Raw genomic sequence first — 19,815 nt, 5'->3', positions numbered from 1 at the left:
AATATACAACTCACCGTTCTCCCAAATATCCTATAAGAATGCATTTGGAAACATGGTGCAAATTACGATATTTTAAATTTTATTTTTATTATTTAAAATAATTATTTTAATATTTTTAAATTATTTTAGTATGCTGATATCAAAAATAATTTTTAAAAAATAAAAAATATTTTATACTATAATCACTAGCCTAGTACAAAACACACTCTAAAAATAATGTTAACAATAGCATGTGGTGTGCTTATCATTTTATCATCGTTAAATTACAATTGCCATTACTTTTTGTGAGTGTTTAAGAAAGTGGTGGCCTTTGTGGTTCTTCTTAACATAGTAGCTATGTTGTTTAGTTAAAGATTTATATTTAGCTAAAATTGTAGACCTCACATAAAAATAGTGGTGTGATAATAAATAAAAAAAGAGTAAAAATTATCAACTTTTCACATGAAAAACTAATTATTTTACCTATCCAAACATTACAATTAAGGTAGCTTAATACCGTTGTATTTATTGGACAAAACTATCCTCCCTATAAAATCAATTTTAATATGTTGGTTAACCATTTTCTCAAAGCTTCTGTTGGTTTCTTCACCATTAACCCTCTTATCTGCGAGCCTTTACCCTTTGTTATTTTAGTTCCTTTTTTTGTAGATCAAGAAACCCGATTATATCTGGTGAAAAAGCTACCTCATAGCATATTAATGCGATGATTAGCCACACCCACCTCGAGCTTATCCAGAAATGTTACAAGTTCATTCCTTCAGTTCTTATTTACTTTTATCATGTAGTAAAAGTGTTGATATTTTCTACTGGTTAACGGTGAACTTTGATATATCACCACCATGTGTTTAGTCTTCGCGATCTGTTTTTCTTCTTGGCTGATCTACTAACCCAATTGCTTTTTGTTGCAAAACACAAATGTTGTCTCTGTACAAACCAACTCCCAATTAATTTAGTCTTTGTACAAACCGAAGGCAATACCCAAATTTAGCTCTTTATTGTATTATCGGCAAACAAACATTAAGAATTGCAAACCCAAATTCTCTTTTTCTCATGTCTAGTACCGGTTGATTTGACGATCTTCACAGCAATTCAGAGAAACCCACATTGTTCTTTCCAAAAAATAAAGACTAAAACTTGAGAGGGAATGAAAATCTGGGTTTCTTTAACGGTGAATAGTTTGCGAATAAGTATGATAATGTTGGGTTTTTCAAATCTAGCTGTGGTAATTGTTTAGTGTGGTTCGTTTGTTTCTTATGTTTCTTGGTTGTGAACTTAATAGAATAACTATTCCTATTGCAATGGTGTCTTTAGCTGCTGCTTTCAAAATATTTGCCATGTTTAAGTCTAGGATTGCACAAAAGACTATTGCCTTTTCCATTCTTGATTCTCCTCTTAATTCTTTTGCTATCGACTTCATTAATCGTCTTCGAAGACGAGTATATGCCTAGCTCTTACAGGGTTTAACTATTGTTTTGGTAATTAGAATTCTTGTTTGTCGAGCTTATTTCAGCCGAGTTTTTTACATTAGTTTTGACTGGGTTTTAGAACGTGTTATGTTTAGTTGGTTGCAGAATCTTGTTCGCCATGGCTTGATCTGAAGTTCCCCTATTATTAGCCTGTAATAATATGTTTCTTATGTTGCAGATATGCTTCGATCCATTTGATAAAGTTGCGACCCTAATGTCTTGCATCAACCTGTTCTAAACTGCATAATAGACAAGTAAGTTTGCAATGTTTGAATTACAAGCAAGCTAGTTAAAGTGTAGGTAGATATAGGATTATCAAATTGTTTAAGGCTATTGCATGATTGTGTTGTCACTTTGATCTAAAGGTGAATGATGGTGCATACACACACATTAATTAATGAGATGGGGTCTGATATTCAAGAATTGTAGGTGAAACTGCTATATAGATGGTAGCGTTTTGGATTTGTGTTCGTGATAAGTCTCAGCGTTTTGGATTTTCCAGTCTAGAAAATGTGCATGCTTCTGTCCACAAACCAAATGAGGTATCTATTAGGTCTCCCTGAGACCATGACTACAGTAAAAAAAGTCATAAAATTTCCCTTTTATCATTATTCTCCACAATACCTTTGGTTTCTTGCAATTTGTTCTGCTCTATGTTAAGAAATTTATTCTGCTCTATGTTAAGAAATATATAAATCTGTTGATGTTAGAGAGTCTGCAAATAATAGGAGCTGGATATATCTTCTCATTTAATTTACTTTCGGCTAGTTGTAATTTGTTGTGTTTAATGATATGAAATACCTGCATATATTATTTCCTTGAATTAGCTTTAGTTTCTTGCAATATGTTCTGCCTCATGTTATGAAATATATGGATTTGTTGATGTTGAGGAGTCTAAAAATGATGAGAATTTGGTTATTATAAATGGACCTTGTTATGCTATATGGTTTGAAATATATGGATCTTTACTGCTTACCCTATTGCCTTTGTTTCGAAAATGGCATGTCTTCTTTGCATCTTTCATAATATTTATTCATTCATGTTTAAAGATTGGTCATTCAATTAATTATTATCACGCACACACATAAACATAATAGAGATATGTTTTTAAATCAACTGCATTGATGGCAGCATTATAACATTTCTTATTATCAATTTGTAAAAGTTTTAAGCATATAACATCTTTAATACCTACTACAAAGTTTAAAGGCTCATGTCTCCTTGTGTGGTTGATGAATTATATTAGAAAAAAAATTATCAATGAAAGGTATTGAAAGCTCAGATAAAGCATCTTGGACTAAAGAGATTGTACATACATTCTATGATATTTTTATTGTTGCTATTGATAGAGAAATGAGGCCAAACACTCATTTCGATAAGGTCAGATTTGTTATGGTTGCTTTTAAAGAGAAAACTGGTTATGCATTTAGTAAGACTCAACTTAAAAACAAATAGAATGGTGCTAAAAAAGATCGGAGGATTTAGAAAAATTGATTTATAAAACAGGTGTAGGATGGAATAGTGATCTTGAAACTATTAGTGCTAGTGATGAATGGTAGGCAAAAAAAGCTTAGGTTAGTTATTGATATTTTTTTGTCTATCTTTTTTGCTTTGTCTTGTCATAATTCTTAAACAATGTACCATGTGTTATTTAGTTTATGCATTTGATGTTTTATACACTTTTTTAGGAAATTAGAGGTTCTAAAAAGTTTAGACATTCTGGGACTGAACCATCACTTTACAGTAAGTTTGATTTAATGTTCAGCAATGTTGTGGCGACTGGACATTACGCTTGGACACCATCTTCCTGATCTTTATTTGATGATGATGCTGCTGTTCAAAGCACTCCGGATGGTGATGTTAATGAAGAAGAAAATTTGAAGGAAGGAAGTGGAGATTCGAAGGAGGATGTTATTCCTAATTTCACTAATGATGGGTGCAATTTAGTTGCTAGCATGAATATGAGAAATAACAGTACTATAAATAGTAGTGGAAAGAGAAAAGCAAGAGAACAATGTGGTGTGCAAAGTACAAAGAAAAGTAAAAAACCTTCCAGAGTAAGTGATCGATTGCTCTCATGTTTTGATGAACTATTTGATCGTGTTTCCACCAAGAATGATAGTTGGGATAAGATAAGGTATAGTATCAGTGAGGTGATGATAAAGGTTCATTCCATGCCCAGATTTACTTTCGGTGATGACTTGTACTATTTTGCAACTAAGTACTTGTGTAAGAGATTGAAAAGAGAGATGTGAGCCTCAATCGAAGATATTGATAGGAAGTATCAATGGCTTCAAAAAATATACCAGAGAAGTCGAAAACACTAAATTACGGTTAGTTTTGCTTTACTAATGTATCGTAGTTTTTGTTTTCAATCACTTTAACAACTAAATGACTATGAAATTTTGTTTTTCTACCAAATCATGTACAAGTGTCCAATATTGGAACAATGTCACTTAAGGTTGCTGGATTGAAGCATGAAGAGTGGTGTTGGTTTTATAGAGAACAAACAATTTAAATTATGTTTGCGGATTACTAACCTAACCTTTTTACATTTCATGGATTATTATTACATTGTTGTGTTGTCTTATGTTAACTTGAGAGATAATATGTTGTTATGTTAAGGAATACCTATAATGACTGTTAAGACTTATGCTAGAACAATATGTGATTGTATGTCATGTGTGAATGCTTATGGCTATGCTTGTATTGGTGTTGTATTAGGATGTTGTTTGTGAATGGTTATTGCTCTGCTACAACTGCTATGTGCTGGTAAATTGTTTGTGCTTGCTTATGCTGGGTATGCTATTTATGAATGTTATTCCTGTTGTATATTGGTATTGGTGTGTTGGTATGCTGGAACCATCAGAGCATGTTGGAAGAGTGAAGGAAACAAAATAATATAAATGTGTACAAATAGAGGACATATGGCAGGTGGGCCTTTGGAAACAGGAAGTTATAGAATCAAGTTTCACATCAATTAGAAAGGAGTTATTATTATATTCCAGTCATTATTTTCTTTATAGCTATGATGTATGATTGCAGGTTATTTACAGCCAATTTTTTGCTTTACAATCATGGAATATGAGCTATAAGTTCTTAGTTGTATGTTGATTAGTACTTAAAAGTGTATTTTTATCATGGTTTTATATCATCATTTTGCACTTGAAGTATCAATAACTCCTAAACTAAAATATGTTTTATAATAATGTATCTAATAAGATAAGATACCTATAATTTGTGGTAAATGTCTATTTTTAATGCAGACCTATCACATAAATGAAAGGATTGATTGATGACTTGAAGAACTTAAATTGCAAGGATAAAGAGATGGCCAAACTTAGAAAAGAGATGTCGGTGCAATCCAAACCGGAACACTATTCGGTAATTGGGTCATATCTGGAGCTACAGATCTCAGATTTAGGTCCAATTTATATGGATGGAAAGGTAAGACATAGGCCTACAACTTTCATATGGAGCCCAAGATCTAAAAAGGCCATTATCAAGTCCAAATTGTAGCAACAACAAAGAAGCCCGAATCTGTCTTCCAGCCCGAGCACTGTTCGGTATTTTGGCCATATCTGGAGTTCTAGAAGTCCAAATGAGCTGAAATTTTTACACAAGAAAGCTGAGACAATTGCCTACAACTTTCATGTTTACAACTGGCTCCAATTTTGACGTTATCAATGACGTTTTGGGCAGACAAGAGAAGATAAGGATTGTCACCAAGTCAAAAGTTGGTCACCCACTTATCAATTAGTCATCAAATCAATAGTTCCCATTTTTGGCCTATAAAAGGAGGCATTTGCCATGCATTTAGGCATCTTGATTTCCAGATCAAGATCATGCTCTTCCTTTCTCTCTTTGTATTTTTTATGCTTTGTTTTCATTAATATTAAGTTTATGCCTTTCATTTCCTTTCCTTTACTTAGTTAACTTTTATGTTCTTATTTTGTTTATCTATTTTGCTTTCTTTCATTATGTCTAGCTAAGTTAATTATGTCAAGGTGAAAAGGTTACACTAATGGTGTAAGAATAAGTATAATGTAAACTTAATATGGACTTTAATGTTTGATACTAACATGTTTTATATTTGCTATCTTGTTCACTCTTTAATACTTTGCTTGTTAAATGACTAATCTTGATTTATGTTATATAACACTTATTACTATTATTATTAGTATTACTACTGTTGTTATTATTATTATTATTGTTATTATTATTATTATTGTTGTTGTTATTGTTATTGTTATTGTTGTTGTATTATTGTTATTTATAATTTGTACAAATAACCTCCTTGTGGTTCGACCCCGGTCTTGCCGGGTTATTTTTTACTTCGACACTCCTGCACTTGGGAGAAGACATCAATCTTTTAGTCGTGTCATATGTATATGTAAAACTGTATTATTGAAACAGTGTGTGAGTACAGGCACCTAAAAAAGAAAAGCAATAAGATTCTTAATTTGTAAAAGCTTACCAAAACTATAGTCATGGATATTCTTCAATGTTGCTCAATATGTGTATTATTTAAAATTATAAAAGTTTTAACAATGAGATATATTGCTTCCTATATATAATGCATGCTGTTATTTCACATTTACAAATATTATTCTACCTCGTTTAATACACTATAGTAATTATACTTTGGATCTTGGGAGTTCCTGCAATAAAAGCTGTATTTGTAAGTTGTTTATCTTCAATCTAATTTTTTGCGTTCTAGACTGATTTGTTGCTAATTTAACGTCAATAAAGTTCATTGGTCTTTCAATACAAGACCAAAAAGTGATGTGGTTCGTATGCAATTATTTATTAAAGTTTATCCTCACACTATTGTTTTCATGCTTGTTTGTTCCATCTATGAATTTCAATGTTATGCAGCATAACATTCTTGTATTGATGTTTTCTTTATTTATATAAGTTATGGCTAAAAGTCATGTTATTAATCTATAACATGATATTATTTTTTTTCCATATTTTTCAAAGTGTAGTGCTATCAATTTAAATACAACAAGTGATGGAATCTTTGTTTTTAATATGACTTAAAATAAACACAAATTTTGCAATTGAATTTGTGTAGGTAGATATGGTAGATGAATGGGGTATTGCTTTGCTTGGTGTTAACTATAATGACAATTATGAGATAGTGATGAATCATGTAATTGATCATATTAATTATAGTACTGTCGGTGGTAGTGATGGAGCTGCCAAAATGAAAATGGTTGTGGTAATGAAGGGGTGAATGATGATGGTGATGATGGGGATGATTCAAACAAAACTAATGATGATGATGATAATGATAGTGATGAAATGAGGATTCAGATAATACTGACGATGAGGATGAATCATTTTGGCAACGAGAGTTTGATCATGACAAATTATTGTTATGTACCGCTGGTGCTTTACATATGTACAATGTTACATATGTGTATAAGAAACCTTATATGATTTCATATAACACAGGGATGAGATGGTTGATTAAAGTCGTTCGAGGACACTGGAAATGATGTTTTAACATGTTTAGAATGGATGCAACGACGTTATAAAATCTTTGTTATGACTTGGAAACATAATATGACTTGAAACCATCGAGAAGGATGAGTGTTATTGAGAAGGTGGCAATGTTTTTGTACATTATTGCATTAGGTGCAACAAATAGGCAAGTCCAGGAAATATTTCAACACTTAGGTGAAATCGTGAGTCGTTATTTTAATAAAATGTTGAAGAGCCTGTTTGAAAGTGTGGTTACTGTTGCTTTTCAAATAACTTTTCGTGTTAAAATGCATGCCAACGATGTTTTTTTATTTTTAAAAAATTATTTTTGACATCAGCACATCAAAATGATTTAAAAACACTAAAAACACATTAATTTAAAGTTAATAAAAAAATAAAATAAAAATTCAATTTTTTTCAAAAGCACTTTTAAAACGCAGAAACAAACAGACCCGAAGACAATTTGTTTGTTTGCGGTAGATTTAATAAAACCCGAGGACTTAGAATTTGTTAACACCCAGCATGAAATTGCAATGAATCCTAGATTTATGCCTCATTTTAAGGTCAGACAGACAATTTTTATAGAAATTATAGAGATTAATATTAATAATGTATTATTAATCTTTAATTGCTTATGAAATGCTGGTTATTGTTTTGTTTTGTAGAATTGCATTGGAGCGATCGACGGGACACATGTGCGTGCTTCTGTTTCATAAGAAAATCAAGTGTCATTTATCGGTAGAAAAGGTGTGTCGACACAAAATGTAATGACAACATGTAGTTTTGATATGCAATTCACGTTTGTTTAGGCAGGATGGGAAGGTAGCACTCATGATACTCGTATTGTTTTGGAGGCTATTGACAATCCACAAATAAAATTCCCAAAACTTCCTGAAGGTACATATAAAACAATAATTAGATTCAAACATATTTATATTTTACATATGTTTATTATGTATTTTTTTATTACATTTAATATAATTTTCTCTATCGTTATTTTAGGTAAATATTATTTGGTTGATGCTTGGTACTCAAATGAGCATGGTTATCTTGGTCCATATAAAGGTAAGAGGTATTACTTCCAAGAGTTTCAACATCGAGGGGAACCAACAAGCAGGGAAGAGTGATTCAATCGTGTATATTCATCACTTTGCAATGTCATTGAACATGCATTTGGGGTGTGAAAACAATGATGAAGAATTTTACAGAACATGCTGACATATCCGTACAAATCATAAGTGAAAATTGTAGTGGCATCAATGACACTGCATAACTATATAAGAAGGAAGTCACAAGAAGATATTGCATTTATAGAATCTGATTGCAATCCTCATTTTATTCTTGATGATTTTTTAGCTGATGTTGTATCATGTTCTCAAAGTCAAGGGAACCATAGGCCTTTTCAAATGAATTATGTGCGTGGTGGTATTGCAAATAGTTTAATGGGATGAATGGAGGACAATAATAATATAACATTCATAATTTTTTTTATGAATCATTAAGAATTTTTTAAAAAGATTTACAACCAAATTCACACATGTCTTTCTAGGTAATTTTACCAATAAAAACACTTACAAAAACAACTTAACCAAACACATATCAAGTGCTTTTTAAATAATTTTAATTTTAATCACAATAATAACAAAACAAATATTATTTAAAAGAATCACACAAAAAAATAATTTTCAAAAAATTACATTTTACCAATCACAATCACAAAAACCATCATTCTTTCAAACACACTCTCTAAATGTTTTCGACTCACAATGCACACCATGCCTGTCTACCCTGCTCTAGGAACATGGGAAGCTTCAGGTGTGTTTTCCTGTATAAAATAAAGCACAAATATGCCACAAGTACCATCCTCTTGTTTTTTTGCTAAGTAATGGATGAATTTTAGTTGAACTCATTGTGAACAAATAAGTTATGATGATATTTCACACATCAAAACGTTCAATAAATTGAGGAGGATGTATTGGGTTTAACACTATCCAAGAAATTCTGAATTTTCTTAATTAATTCTGGTAATTTTTTTTGAAAATCTTCAGAGAACAGAGAATTCCAGTAATTCTTTAAAGTAAATTTCAAGAAATATGGGGTTAAGCGAACAAAGTCTTGGGTGCCGTAAATTGCCTGGAATTCTTGTTTTTTTAATCCTTTAATCAATATATAAGTATTTGTTTAAAGCTTACTATTGTATAAAGTCCTTAGGTATATTCTTTTAATCCAATTACTTAATAAAATTTGAGTTATAGAATTTGAAAGAAAAAATCAGAAAAATCCAAATTATAATTTCTTTTTTTCCAAATCATCATCCCTAGCGATTCTATTCCTCACACCCTACGAAATTCTTTTGCAACAAATTCAGATTACATAAAATTATTAATATATTTGATTGAAAGTAATTTTTGACCTGGAAAGTTTGTTTAAAAAATAAATCATGATTTTTTTTAAAAATTTAAATATTTGGATAAATTTACGTGTATTATAACTAATTCTCAAATCTACTAAATACCTTACAAGTTTAATAAACAGGTAAGGTATTGCATTAATGATAAATATGCAAAAACAAGATCGAACTCGAATGCAAATCTTTATCCCTACTAAACTACAATCTCAAATATAATAAATTTAAATTTTAATGTAATCAAAAGTTTAATTTTTAAATTTATTTTTATTACTTAAATTTATTTTAATTTATTTTTTATCATGAGTTGTTTATGAAAAACAACTTTTGAAAACTCACTTTTCATTGGTCCTAAAAGTTTATTTAGGATGACTTATGAAAATTGACTTTTAACTATGAGCGATAATTCATAATTATAAGGATAAATTAAACTGATTATAACAATGCAGAAATAGAGTGTTTCAACTTATTGGCTTTTTGTTACCATTATCTTTGTATTATATAGAACTATTGTCGGCTTGTCAGAATCAGAAAAATCTAAACTGACTGTGCACTGAGTATTGACAAAGGCTGCGTTTTCTGCAAGCTTTTTTATTTTTTTTCCTGATGAAATAAACGCATTAAAGTATTTAATAATAAATTAAATTATGTTTTATATTATGAGATTCATTAAAAAATTAAGTTTAAAATATAATTCTTATATAGTAGTTTTTATATATTTTTTAATTGAATTTCATAAAAAAAATTTAAAATCTTGTTTGTTTTTGTATTTTAAAAATATTTAAAAAAATAAAATTTTTTCGAGTCCAAATTAATATTTTTTTAATGTTTTCATTTTATTTTGATGCACTGATATCATCAATAATTTAAAAATAATTGTTTTAATTCATTTAAAAATAAAAAATAATTTAAAAAATAACTGCAATCATATTTTCAAATACAACTATCAAACATTATATATATATATATATATATATTTTGATACACATAAATTTCAACCATAATTTTTACCAAACACGTATTTAAATTCAACTAACAAGGGCTAACAATACTTTTGTTTTTGTGATAGCTTTTGTGGTTGAGGTTTAAAAGAAGTTTTGTTTTTAACCATTTTTTATTGTGGTGTGTTTGATTTAAATAAATATTTGGTTAAAACTGTGGTTGAAAATGCTTATCAAGAAATAATAAATTATAACTGTTTGTTTAAAAGCGTGGTTGAAGTTAATAATACATGATAAATTATCATAAAAAATAACTAATTTATATATTAATTTGACTTGTATTTAAAGATACATTATCATAAGATAAACTAAAAATATAATGTGATTAATTTACAAAGATTGAGATATATTTTGTAATATAAGATAGAATGTGTTGTAAGATAGAATGTGTTGTAATGTTGTATTACCATTCTTTAAAACTTAAAATGTTAATTTCAAATTTTAGCTAAATAGTTCTAAGATTTGTTAATCGGGATGGATGTGTATATAAAGCTTTTATCTCAAGTTTGGGTATAAATTAGAAAGTATTTTATATATCTTTTTAATTTAAATAAATTATAAATTGCTTGATGTTTAATAATACCTAAAATTTTATATTTGTAGATTGAAAAGAAAAACTTGTAAGATTTTATTTTTTAATTTTTAGATCAATTACTTCAGTGTCATTTTAATTACTAGAACTAAAATAATATTTCATAGTATAACATTTTTGTAAATCTTATCAAGTCAATGCAAAGAATTAAGATAAAAAAAAATTATATCTTTTTACTAATGAAAACTTATCATATTTCATATGAATTATATCCCTTTATATATTATAAAAAAAAATATTTTTTTTTTAGTAATTCCTCAAATAATTTGGATTAGGCCATTCACATTATAAACAGAGCAGAAGTAATTCAATAACCAACAATATCAAATACTAAAAATTTTCATTACATATGTTAATTAATAATTAATTAGCTTGGTGTAATTTCATGAATTCAAAGACCAATTTTTAGTAAATGCCATGACATACCAGCAATCAGAGGGAGACAGGGAAATAAATATAGCTGGAGAGAGGATGGAGTAATTTGAGAAGTCTATAAATTAACGAGTCTGCACAGGAGACAAGGTTTTAAAAAGCACGTTGGTGGTGCTTTTTATGAACTTGTGGTGTAAACGTAAAAAAATTATGGTTACCAAACTATTATTTACTGTAGTTTGTCTAAAATGCATGCACAATCTTATAAATAAATACTCTCTAAAACTTATTTTTTTCAAATTATAAATACAAAAACTATCTAAACATACTTTAAGCTATAACATGAATTTGAACGGTTGATCGTATTATTTCATTTTTTTAATAAATATTTTAATTTTTAATTTTTTTAATATTAAATTAATTAACAATTAAATTTCATAATTTATTTTAGTTTTTTTTATAGGATTATGATAATTTTATAACCTAATTTGTGTATTTTAATAATTAACTTGAATTTATCTAAATAAATCTAATATAATGCACTTTAAATGCTTTTATAAAAAATATTGCTATCCAATATATGTTAGATTTTGAATTCATGCTTGTTTTCTTTCTCTTAGAGAGCACATAAGATTCTTGGATGTTTTTTTGGGCATTAAGAAAAAGGTTAATTTGACTATATTGTTGTACGAGTTTTTTTATTATTGTTATAGGAATTGAAAAGGTTAATTTGACTATATTGTTGTACGTGTTTTTTATTATTATTATAGGAATTGATAAAAAAATTATTTTAAAAAATAAAATTATTTTAATTTTACAATTTAGTTTTTAATTATAATCAATGACTTTTTTTTTGCTTACGTAGTTAAAAATAATTTTTAATTTATTTAATTAAATATATGTTTAAGATTTTTTAATCTTCTTTGTTGTTAAAAAAACTTATTGTAAACACTTGTATATTTTTTTTTGTTAAATAAAATTTAACTAATTCACCATGAAGCTCGGACCACTTAACTATTAATAAGATGTTAAAAATAATAATAATAGTTGATTTTCAAAGTTCTTAGCTTAAAAATATATTAAAATAATATTTTTTATTTTTTAAAATATATTTTAACATCAATATAGCAAAATAATTAAAAAACATAAAAAATTAATTTAAAAAAATTCAATTTTTTTTAAAAACTTCAGTTACAATACTATCTCAAACAAATAATAAAACAATGTGCGGGAGTAACATTTGAAATTGAATTTTCTAATGATTTGATTTTTTTATTTAAAATTAAATGTTTTTATATGCTGGATTTTTTTAAGTTCTATATCAAAAATATTTTTTTTTTAAATAAAAATATATTTTTTTAATATATATTAAAAAGCATCACTACTGTAAGATTTTTAAATTTTTAAATTACGTTATCCTTTTGAGCGACGTTAACGAGGCCCAAATCCAAAACACGCCTCAATCACATCCCTCTCTTTCCCCGTATAAGCCTTTTCTTTTTCTTTTGCGAGATTTTGCTTTGACTTGCCCTTTGTTTTAGTTCTCCTTAAAAAAAAAAAAAAAGAAGAAAGGAAAAGAAGTCTCAGCAAACATTTACCGTAACAAACAAACTGAAGTTTTTGATTGTTAAAAAAGCGGTTTGTCTGCTTCGAAATTGAATTGTTGGTTGCGAAAGAAGAGAGTAGTAGTAGAGTGAAGTGATGGGTCGCCCTCCCAGTAATGGCGGTCCTTCCTTTCGCTTCATGCAAAATGAGGTATGCCATCTTTTCTGTCATTAACAATTTTGGTTTTTTTTGGATATGGGTTGGATTCAAAGTTGGGAATATGAAGTGGGCTGGTTTTGTTTCCGGATTTACGTGCTTGATTTTTCTGGGTTTCAATTATTTGCCTTGTTTTTATTACGATATATGATATGATGTTTTCTTTTTCTGAATTTTGTATCTGATGCCATTTGTGTTTAGTCTAATTTTTGTTGTTGTAAGTCTGGACCTTTTTTATCATAAAATTTCTGTGACGTCAATGCTTCTAAGAAGGTCATAAATTGATTAGAGATAAAATAATGATTTTTTTCTCCACTAAAATAAATTCAAATGTGCTTCATTGGGATTTATCTTGTTTTGGAACTTTAGGCTTCAGAAACGATATTCTAGGCTGCGAAAAAAAAAATACTTCCTTTCCTTTTATTGTTTCTTCCTTTTCTTTTTAGGAGATGAATTGAACTTATAAAACCTTTTTCTATTTTGTGGCAGTATATTTTATGTTTATGATATATTTTATGTTTATGATTTTAAGTTTTTGAGTAGTGTTCTGCGCTTTACCCTCTGTTGTCAAGGTTACGGAGATGGAAGCTATTTTGCAAGAGCATAATAACACGATGCCAGCTCGTGAGGTTCTTGTATCTCTTGCAGAGAAGTTCAGGTGTGTTTGTTTTCTTCCAAGAGCTTGCGATATTTAACCTTTTCTCGTTATGTTGTGGGCATTAAAATTATGAGGTATTTATCTCTCCTTTTAGTGAGTCCCCAGATCGAAAAGGGAACATTCAAGTGCAAATGAAACAAGTAAGATGCATTGAGTGCATTTCTTTCCCGTACGATTGGGATTCAGTCAACACTCATCTCTTGATTGGAATGCTATTTATAGGTGTGGAATTGGTTCCAAAACAGAAGGTATGCAATAAGGGCAAAATCAAATAAGACCCCAATGAAGTTAAATATAACACCTATGCCTCGCGACGATTTAGTTGCAGCTAGGGGTCTACCTCAACAAGTAGCTGCTCCTATACCTGTTGCTGTCCCTGCAACTACACCTGCTTCCTCAGGTAGAATGAATTCTGAAGTGTTGAGGACATTCTCCTTGAGTAGTGTGCTTACCTTTTAGATTATTTCTTTGGCACTTCTGGACTTGGAAGTGAAGGTGCAACCAGGATTGATTAATTGTTCTCTTAATGTACTATGATTTGAGTGTTTCCATCTATGATTTCACTGCTGTTGATGGGTATTGTGTATGATTATGCATTTCACACAAGCATATGCTTAGGCATGCGCACAGCCCATGTGCCTGTGTTAGCGTATATCAGTTTATATTTACTAACACTATATATGTCTGTTTGAAATGGGTTTACTCATGATTGTTTTTAGGTACTTTACCATGCTCCATGCTGCTTATGCTGCAAGCAGGGTCTTCCTGTAGCTTATTTATCAACAACTGCTCTGCATCATAATTCTTATTACTTGATATTCATTTTCCTTATTCTTTTGGTTTCTTCCTGTAATAAAATTCTTTCTTTACCCTCATATTTCTTGTTTTCTAGCAATCAAATACTAGAGGGTTAGTTGCACTAAATCTTCATGTGCATGTACTTGAAAACAGCAGAGATCATTGAGTTTAAATAATTACTTATTGACCCATCTTGTTTTCCCTCCTCATGTCTGATGTTTGTTTAGTGCTTTTAGTAAAAACTGGAGACACGAGTCATTAAAATTTTAAACCCCCCTATTTCCCATAAAACAAATATCTCTGCCAAACCCAAAACTTAGAAAAATAAAATTCAAACCTATCAAATGCTATGTTATATTTTTCCAGCTGAACTGGAAATGTTATTGTGTTGCATGTGTGGTGACTAATGCTTAGATTGCTCATAGTGTGAGCAGTGGAGGGTGGGCATGCAGCCTTCAAAGTATACATCCCTGTGAAATTATCCTTCTCTATGATGCTCTTTACTTTCTCCCAATTTCAAAATCATTGTTGGAGTAAAGTGACAGAGCTTGCTGTGTGAACATTACACAACCTACGTTGATTTTAAAGGAATTAGCTGTGTGGCTGCATGTTCCTTTTCCTTACAAAAAAATTGGATAAATTTGAGTCATTTTCCATCAAAATCCTTTATAGCTTTCTCTTGGAGATAATTTCTTATTATCTAGTTTGGAATTTTTAATTCTCTAATTTCTCTTTTGCTCTGTGTCTTTCTTCTTTCATGCCTCTCAATCTCTTCTCTCATCTTCTATCTTCTTCAGTTCCCAACTCCCCTCTTAGTTTCTAGATTTGTCTAAAGGTATGAAAATGAAAGAGAAGAAAGGACTAATTAAAAACGTTCCAAATCTAGATTAAAAAGAAAAATCAGATATTTTATTCAATTTTTTAATTTCTCGTTTAAAATAAGGGGTGTTTTTATATAGAATCCTAAGATTCATTGTGAAATCATTAAATTCTTATAGTTCAAGGTGGCTTGTAATCATTGGGGCTTTTCAGGTGGTTAAGGATATGGTTGGAGAGGAGGTTGTATCATATGTCATACTTTTGGGTTAGTTTCTGTCATTTTTCAGTACCTATGAGGTATTGCCATAATGCACCCAAAAGAGACGGAACATGGGGTTTATGCAGTACAGTTGATATTGGAAAATTGGATAGGATAAACTCCAGTTTCTTTTTCTCGAGTGTACATAATTGCATCTTAACTGTTAAAAGTTTTATTGCTCTTTTCTTTGCCTGTTCTAGAGAAAAAAAGATGTTAAAGACTAAGTACTGTGTCATAAACATTTTCAAATAATAAATTTTAGTTTCCTTGCATTTCCTCATGTCTACCTGCTATCCTGATTAGTCATTGAGAAGCGTCATTAAACTGTATCTCTATATTAGCTGAAGAAAATATGAACCTGTTGTTGATGCCTCTAGATGTTGTGGAAGTCATTTTTGTTAAATGCCTAAATTTAGTAATCATTTTGTAAATTTATTTGGCCATCATTTTTTAACAGCAGCTGGTGCTGGAAGGGCAACTTCAGAAAATTCTTACATGGAATTTGAAGCCAAATCTGCTAGAGATGGTGCATGGTGAGAATTTAATGCTTTTGCAATTGACAATTCAAGTGGTAGAGATTTTAATGTTTCATGTTCTATTTGATACTTAATATTTTCCTTCCTTGGTTGAGGGATTGCTTGATTCACTTCAATTTTGCTTTGCCAGGTATGATGTAGGAACCTTCCTATCCCATAGATATTTGGACAAGGGGGATCCGGTAACATATGAACTCATTTTTCCTGCATATAGTAATGCAATGATTAACATGAACGAACTCTGGATGTATTATTGTTGCCTGCTGAGACTTGTGTTTTTGTTGTTTTTTTTTTTTTTTTTTATCCATACATCCGTTGCATCTTTTAATCATCAACTGGATAATTATTTTCCATTTTCTTTCTCTCAATAAAATTCTGTGAGGTGGTCTAGAGAGAAGTATACATGAATCAATCTGTATTCCATTACTAATTGTTAATTGTGTTAAAAGATTTGATTTCATGTCGTAGACACTAAGTTTCAACATTGTCCCTAGGGCTGAGAAGGAATAATCACATTTAATTTTTTGCCAACCCTAATATTTGGCTTGATGGCCCATGAATATCTATGCTAGGATTGCTATGAATCTTTCTTATGATCCTATACCCTAAGAGAATTCAATAACTTCCGTTAATTTTGTTAAATATTTTATCAAATTTGAGTTTTCTTAGCGGTTTGCTACATGGGAACAACTGTGCCCTTTCTTTTGGTTACTCTGCCAATCTTCTTTCACTATCTCATGCTCTTCTGTTTCTGGCCATTTCAGGAAGTATTGGTTCGGTTTGCTGGTTTTGGACCGGATGAAGATGAGTGGCTTAATGTTTGCAGGCAGGTCAGGCAGCGGTCTCTCCCTTGTGAAGCATCTGAATGTGTTGCAGTTCTTCCTGGAGATCTCATACTCTGTTTTCAAGTGGGAACATCTACTTATGAATGAAAACAAATGATCAATTAATCCAATTTTTGGTGAAACTATTAAGAACATCTTTCTTAAATGCTCTTAAATTTTCAGGAAGGCAAAGATCAGGCTCTGTATTTTGATGCTCATGTTCTTGATGCCCAAAGAAGAAGGCATGATGTAAGAGGTTGCCGTTGTAGGTTTTTGGTGCGTTACGATCATGACCAATCAGAGGTATATTTACATTTCTTTCTTTTCAATCTTGAAATTCATCTTTCCTGTTTCTGATGTACAATGCACCTTGGAATCTATGATGTTTATATAGTTGTCAATCTTGTGTTCCTCAGGAAATTGTGCCACTGAGGAAGATTTGTCGGAGGCCTGAAACTGATTATAGGTTGCTACAGCTTCATGCTGCAAATGACTCAGCAGCTAATGACCAGAAGGAAGCTAGCGTAGATCCCTCCACAGCCAATGCCCAAAGGGTTGCTGCTTCTGCCTTGGAAACAACACAGCAGCAGCAACATAACTCAGATGGAGCCATGGCGGTTCTAGCTTCACAAGCCAATGTTTCTCAACCAGTCAAAACATTGTAGAGGGGACATTCGCCTGTAATGATACAGTAGAGGTTATTGCTGTCCATGTACAAGAATAGCAACCAAATGTTAGGAATGTCTCCAGTTTTATTCTCCTTGGGCCCCTAGGCGTAGATCAGGATTCAAGAAAAAACTCGGACCTTCATTAACAAGTCTTCTATCTTTTTCCCCGAGTATACTGGTGAGTTAATTTGCCTTAGTCATATTCGTGGTGGGTGCATTTTCTGTTGGATTCTTTGTAACATCTCGGTAGCTAAGAACACGGAACATGGCATGGCGTTCGAGTAATGGTATTATCTTGTGCTTTGAGTGCTGCTGGTCTCATACTCTGTTGTTGATTAAATTTCTTCAGGATAAGAATGAGTTAGCCGCTGTTAGAATTCCAGAGCAAGCTTTGTCCATATTGAATATGAAAATATTATGATTATCAAAGCATGGAATTAGGTTAAACAATGGATTACAGGGTTTAACCAAATAATAGACCATCAATTCTATACCGATCATCAATCACAAGTAAGACAGACGTTGCTTTAAATGCTATTCCTAAACCTAGTTTTTAACCTACAAATTAGAAAAAAATAAAAAATAATAATTGATCTAAAATCACTCTTAAACTGGAAAATCATGCATCAGCAGTTCAGCACATTTGACTCTCGGTCCATCTCAAACAAGAAAACGAGTATCTGAGTTCTATATAGACTTTCAAATTATACTCCATTCAGCCTTCTAATCTTACAAAGCTTCCTCAAAGTCTCGGTCATCTGAGAACATTATCATTTGATGGTTTTTTCTTTCTTTTTTCTGTAATATATACCATGCCATGAAACCCATTGTCATATTTTATTGAGACAGGAAAGAGAAGGTGTCTGTCTATATTTTTATCTAGTTAATTGCCCGTATGAAGATGCGGGCTGGTTAACGAAGTTATCTAGTTAATTGCCCGTATGAAGATGCCGTGGGCGGGCTGGTTAACGAATGGGCAGGGAGTTCCTTCAGCTTAACATGCAAAGTGCTAGGATAAGAAATTTTCATTCTATGAAACTAAAGAGAATGGTATAGATTTCATTCCACCATCCCCTGGTAAAATTAAAAGAATAACTTATTATTTAATAAAAAATCTAAAAAAATTTATAGATTAAAAAAATATCAATTTTCTCCTTATATATATATATATTCAGGATAATTTTAAAAATTAACTCAAATAAGTCTTTATTTGATTTTTTCAGATTTAAAAATATAATCATTGTATTAATTATATTCTAGTTCTTAAGTTCTAAAATATATATTTAATAAAGTCATACTTAATTAAATCATTCTAATTTAATTTCTGACTAATGATTCTTAACATATATAACTTATCAGGTTTCTAATATGTTAATCCAAATATAAATTTTAATTAAATAAATTAAACAATTTAATTTATTATCAATTAAATATTGATTAAATTGTATTTGAAGATCAAGTGCATCATCTAATAATATGTCATAATCCTTTAAATATTAAAAAAGTTATTAGTGATTTGATTTAACCTTCCAGTGATCAATTTCTCAGTGTAATTAATATCCTTTTATCAATAATGTTTTGATTTAACATTAAAGTATGGAGTATGTCTGCCATATTAAATTATGTTTATTCTCTACATAATAGTCATTGATTATGTGAATAAGATTTAAAACTCTTTCCAAATCTCATTCCACTTTAACCAAAGATTTTTGAATCAATACTGTTTAAAAATAGATAGAATATTTTTTCTAATTCACCTATAGTGATGAATTTTTTCTTGATCACTTAATTATCTTTATATAGTTCACATTATACCAAATATCTTTCCTTTTATTACCTCAATTAAGATAATATGTAACAAGATCAAAACATATCATTCTTTATATAAGATGAGTTAGGGATCTCAAGTCTAAGAATCCCTTACACAACCATCCTATGAGTCTTTCCATAAATATAAATGATCTCTTCATATAAAATTCTCATACATGTCAGTTCAGTGTACATATCTTATGATAAACACCTATGTTTTAGTTCTAGGTGTCCATTACATCTCGACTTATGAGAACAATTACTTCCTTTCATAAAGGAAAGAACTTAATATGTACAAGTCTTTACAGCTCTAATGAATGCTTAGTATTTAACAGAGTATCGACCAAAAATATTT

The 19,815-nt window shown here is 30.1% G+C and overlaps 1 protein-coding gene and 1 long non-coding RNA gene across 3 annotated transcripts; both read left to right on the top strand.

Annotated features, from left to right (window-relative positions):
• Nucleotides 1-564: 564 nt before the first annotated feature.
• LOC105113701 (uncharacterized) lies at nucleotides 565-4,468 on the top strand. Its single transcript, XR_840010.1, has 3 exons — nucleotides 565-1,222; nucleotides 1,645-1,720; nucleotides 3,232-4,468. It is a non-coding gene; the product is annotated as an uncharacterized LOC105113701 (long non-coding RNA).
• An 8,353-nt stretch (nucleotides 4,469-12,821) lies between these two features.
• LOC105113700 (protein SAWADEE HOMEODOMAIN HOMOLOG 2-like) lies at nucleotides 12,822-17,972 on the top strand. Of its 2 annotated transcripts, none has more exons than XM_011009994.1 (9): nucleotides 12,822-13,083; nucleotides 13,662-13,747; nucleotides 13,842-13,887; nucleotides 13,970-14,147; nucleotides 16,084-16,156; nucleotides 16,290-16,341; nucleotides 16,924-17,067; nucleotides 17,167-17,286; nucleotides 17,400-17,972. In XM_011009994.1, the coding sequence occupies exons 1-9, from the start codon at nucleotides 13,030-13,032 to the stop codon at nucleotides 17,646-17,648; spliced, it is 1,002 nt and encodes a 333-aa protein (XP_011008296.1). In that variant the 5' UTR covers nucleotides 12,822-13,029; the 3' UTR covers nucleotides 17,649-17,972. The 2 variants fall into 2 exon arrangements, with proteins under 2 accessions (XP_011008296.1, XP_011008295.1); XM_011009993.1 differs by having other exon boundaries at nucleotides 12,825-13,083; nucleotides 16,081-16,156.
• The last annotated feature ends 1,843 nt before the right edge of the window (nucleotides 17,973-19,815 follow it).

This window comes from Populus euphratica, unplaced genomic scaffold, assembly GCF_000495115.2.
Source record: "Populus euphratica unplaced genomic scaffold, PopEup_1.0 scaffold449.1, whole genome shotgun sequence".
NCBI classification, from domain to species: domain Eukaryota; kingdom Viridiplantae; phylum Streptophyta; class Magnoliopsida; order Malpighiales; family Salicaceae; genus Populus; species Populus euphratica.
The sequence above is the reverse complement of the archived record's forward strand: the minus strand, read 5'-3'. Positions and strand labels throughout refer to the sequence as shown.

What these genes read in the sequence shown, in the direction of transcription:
- LOC105113700 (XM_011009993.1), top strand. Translation starts at nt 13,030, where the DNA reads ATGGGTCGCCCTCCCAGTAATGGCGGTCCTTCCTTTCGCTTCATGCAA. An exon ending in TTCAAGTGCAAATGAAACAA is followed by an intron (nt 13,888 to 13,969) that starts GTAAGATGCATT and finishes TGCTATTTATAG; the next exon opens with GTGTGGAATTGGTTCCAAAA. An exon ending in AACTACACCTGCTTCCTCAG is followed by an intron (nt 14,148 to 16,080) that starts GTAGAATGAATT and finishes ATTTTTTAACAG; the next exon opens with CAGCTGGTGCTGGAAGGGCA.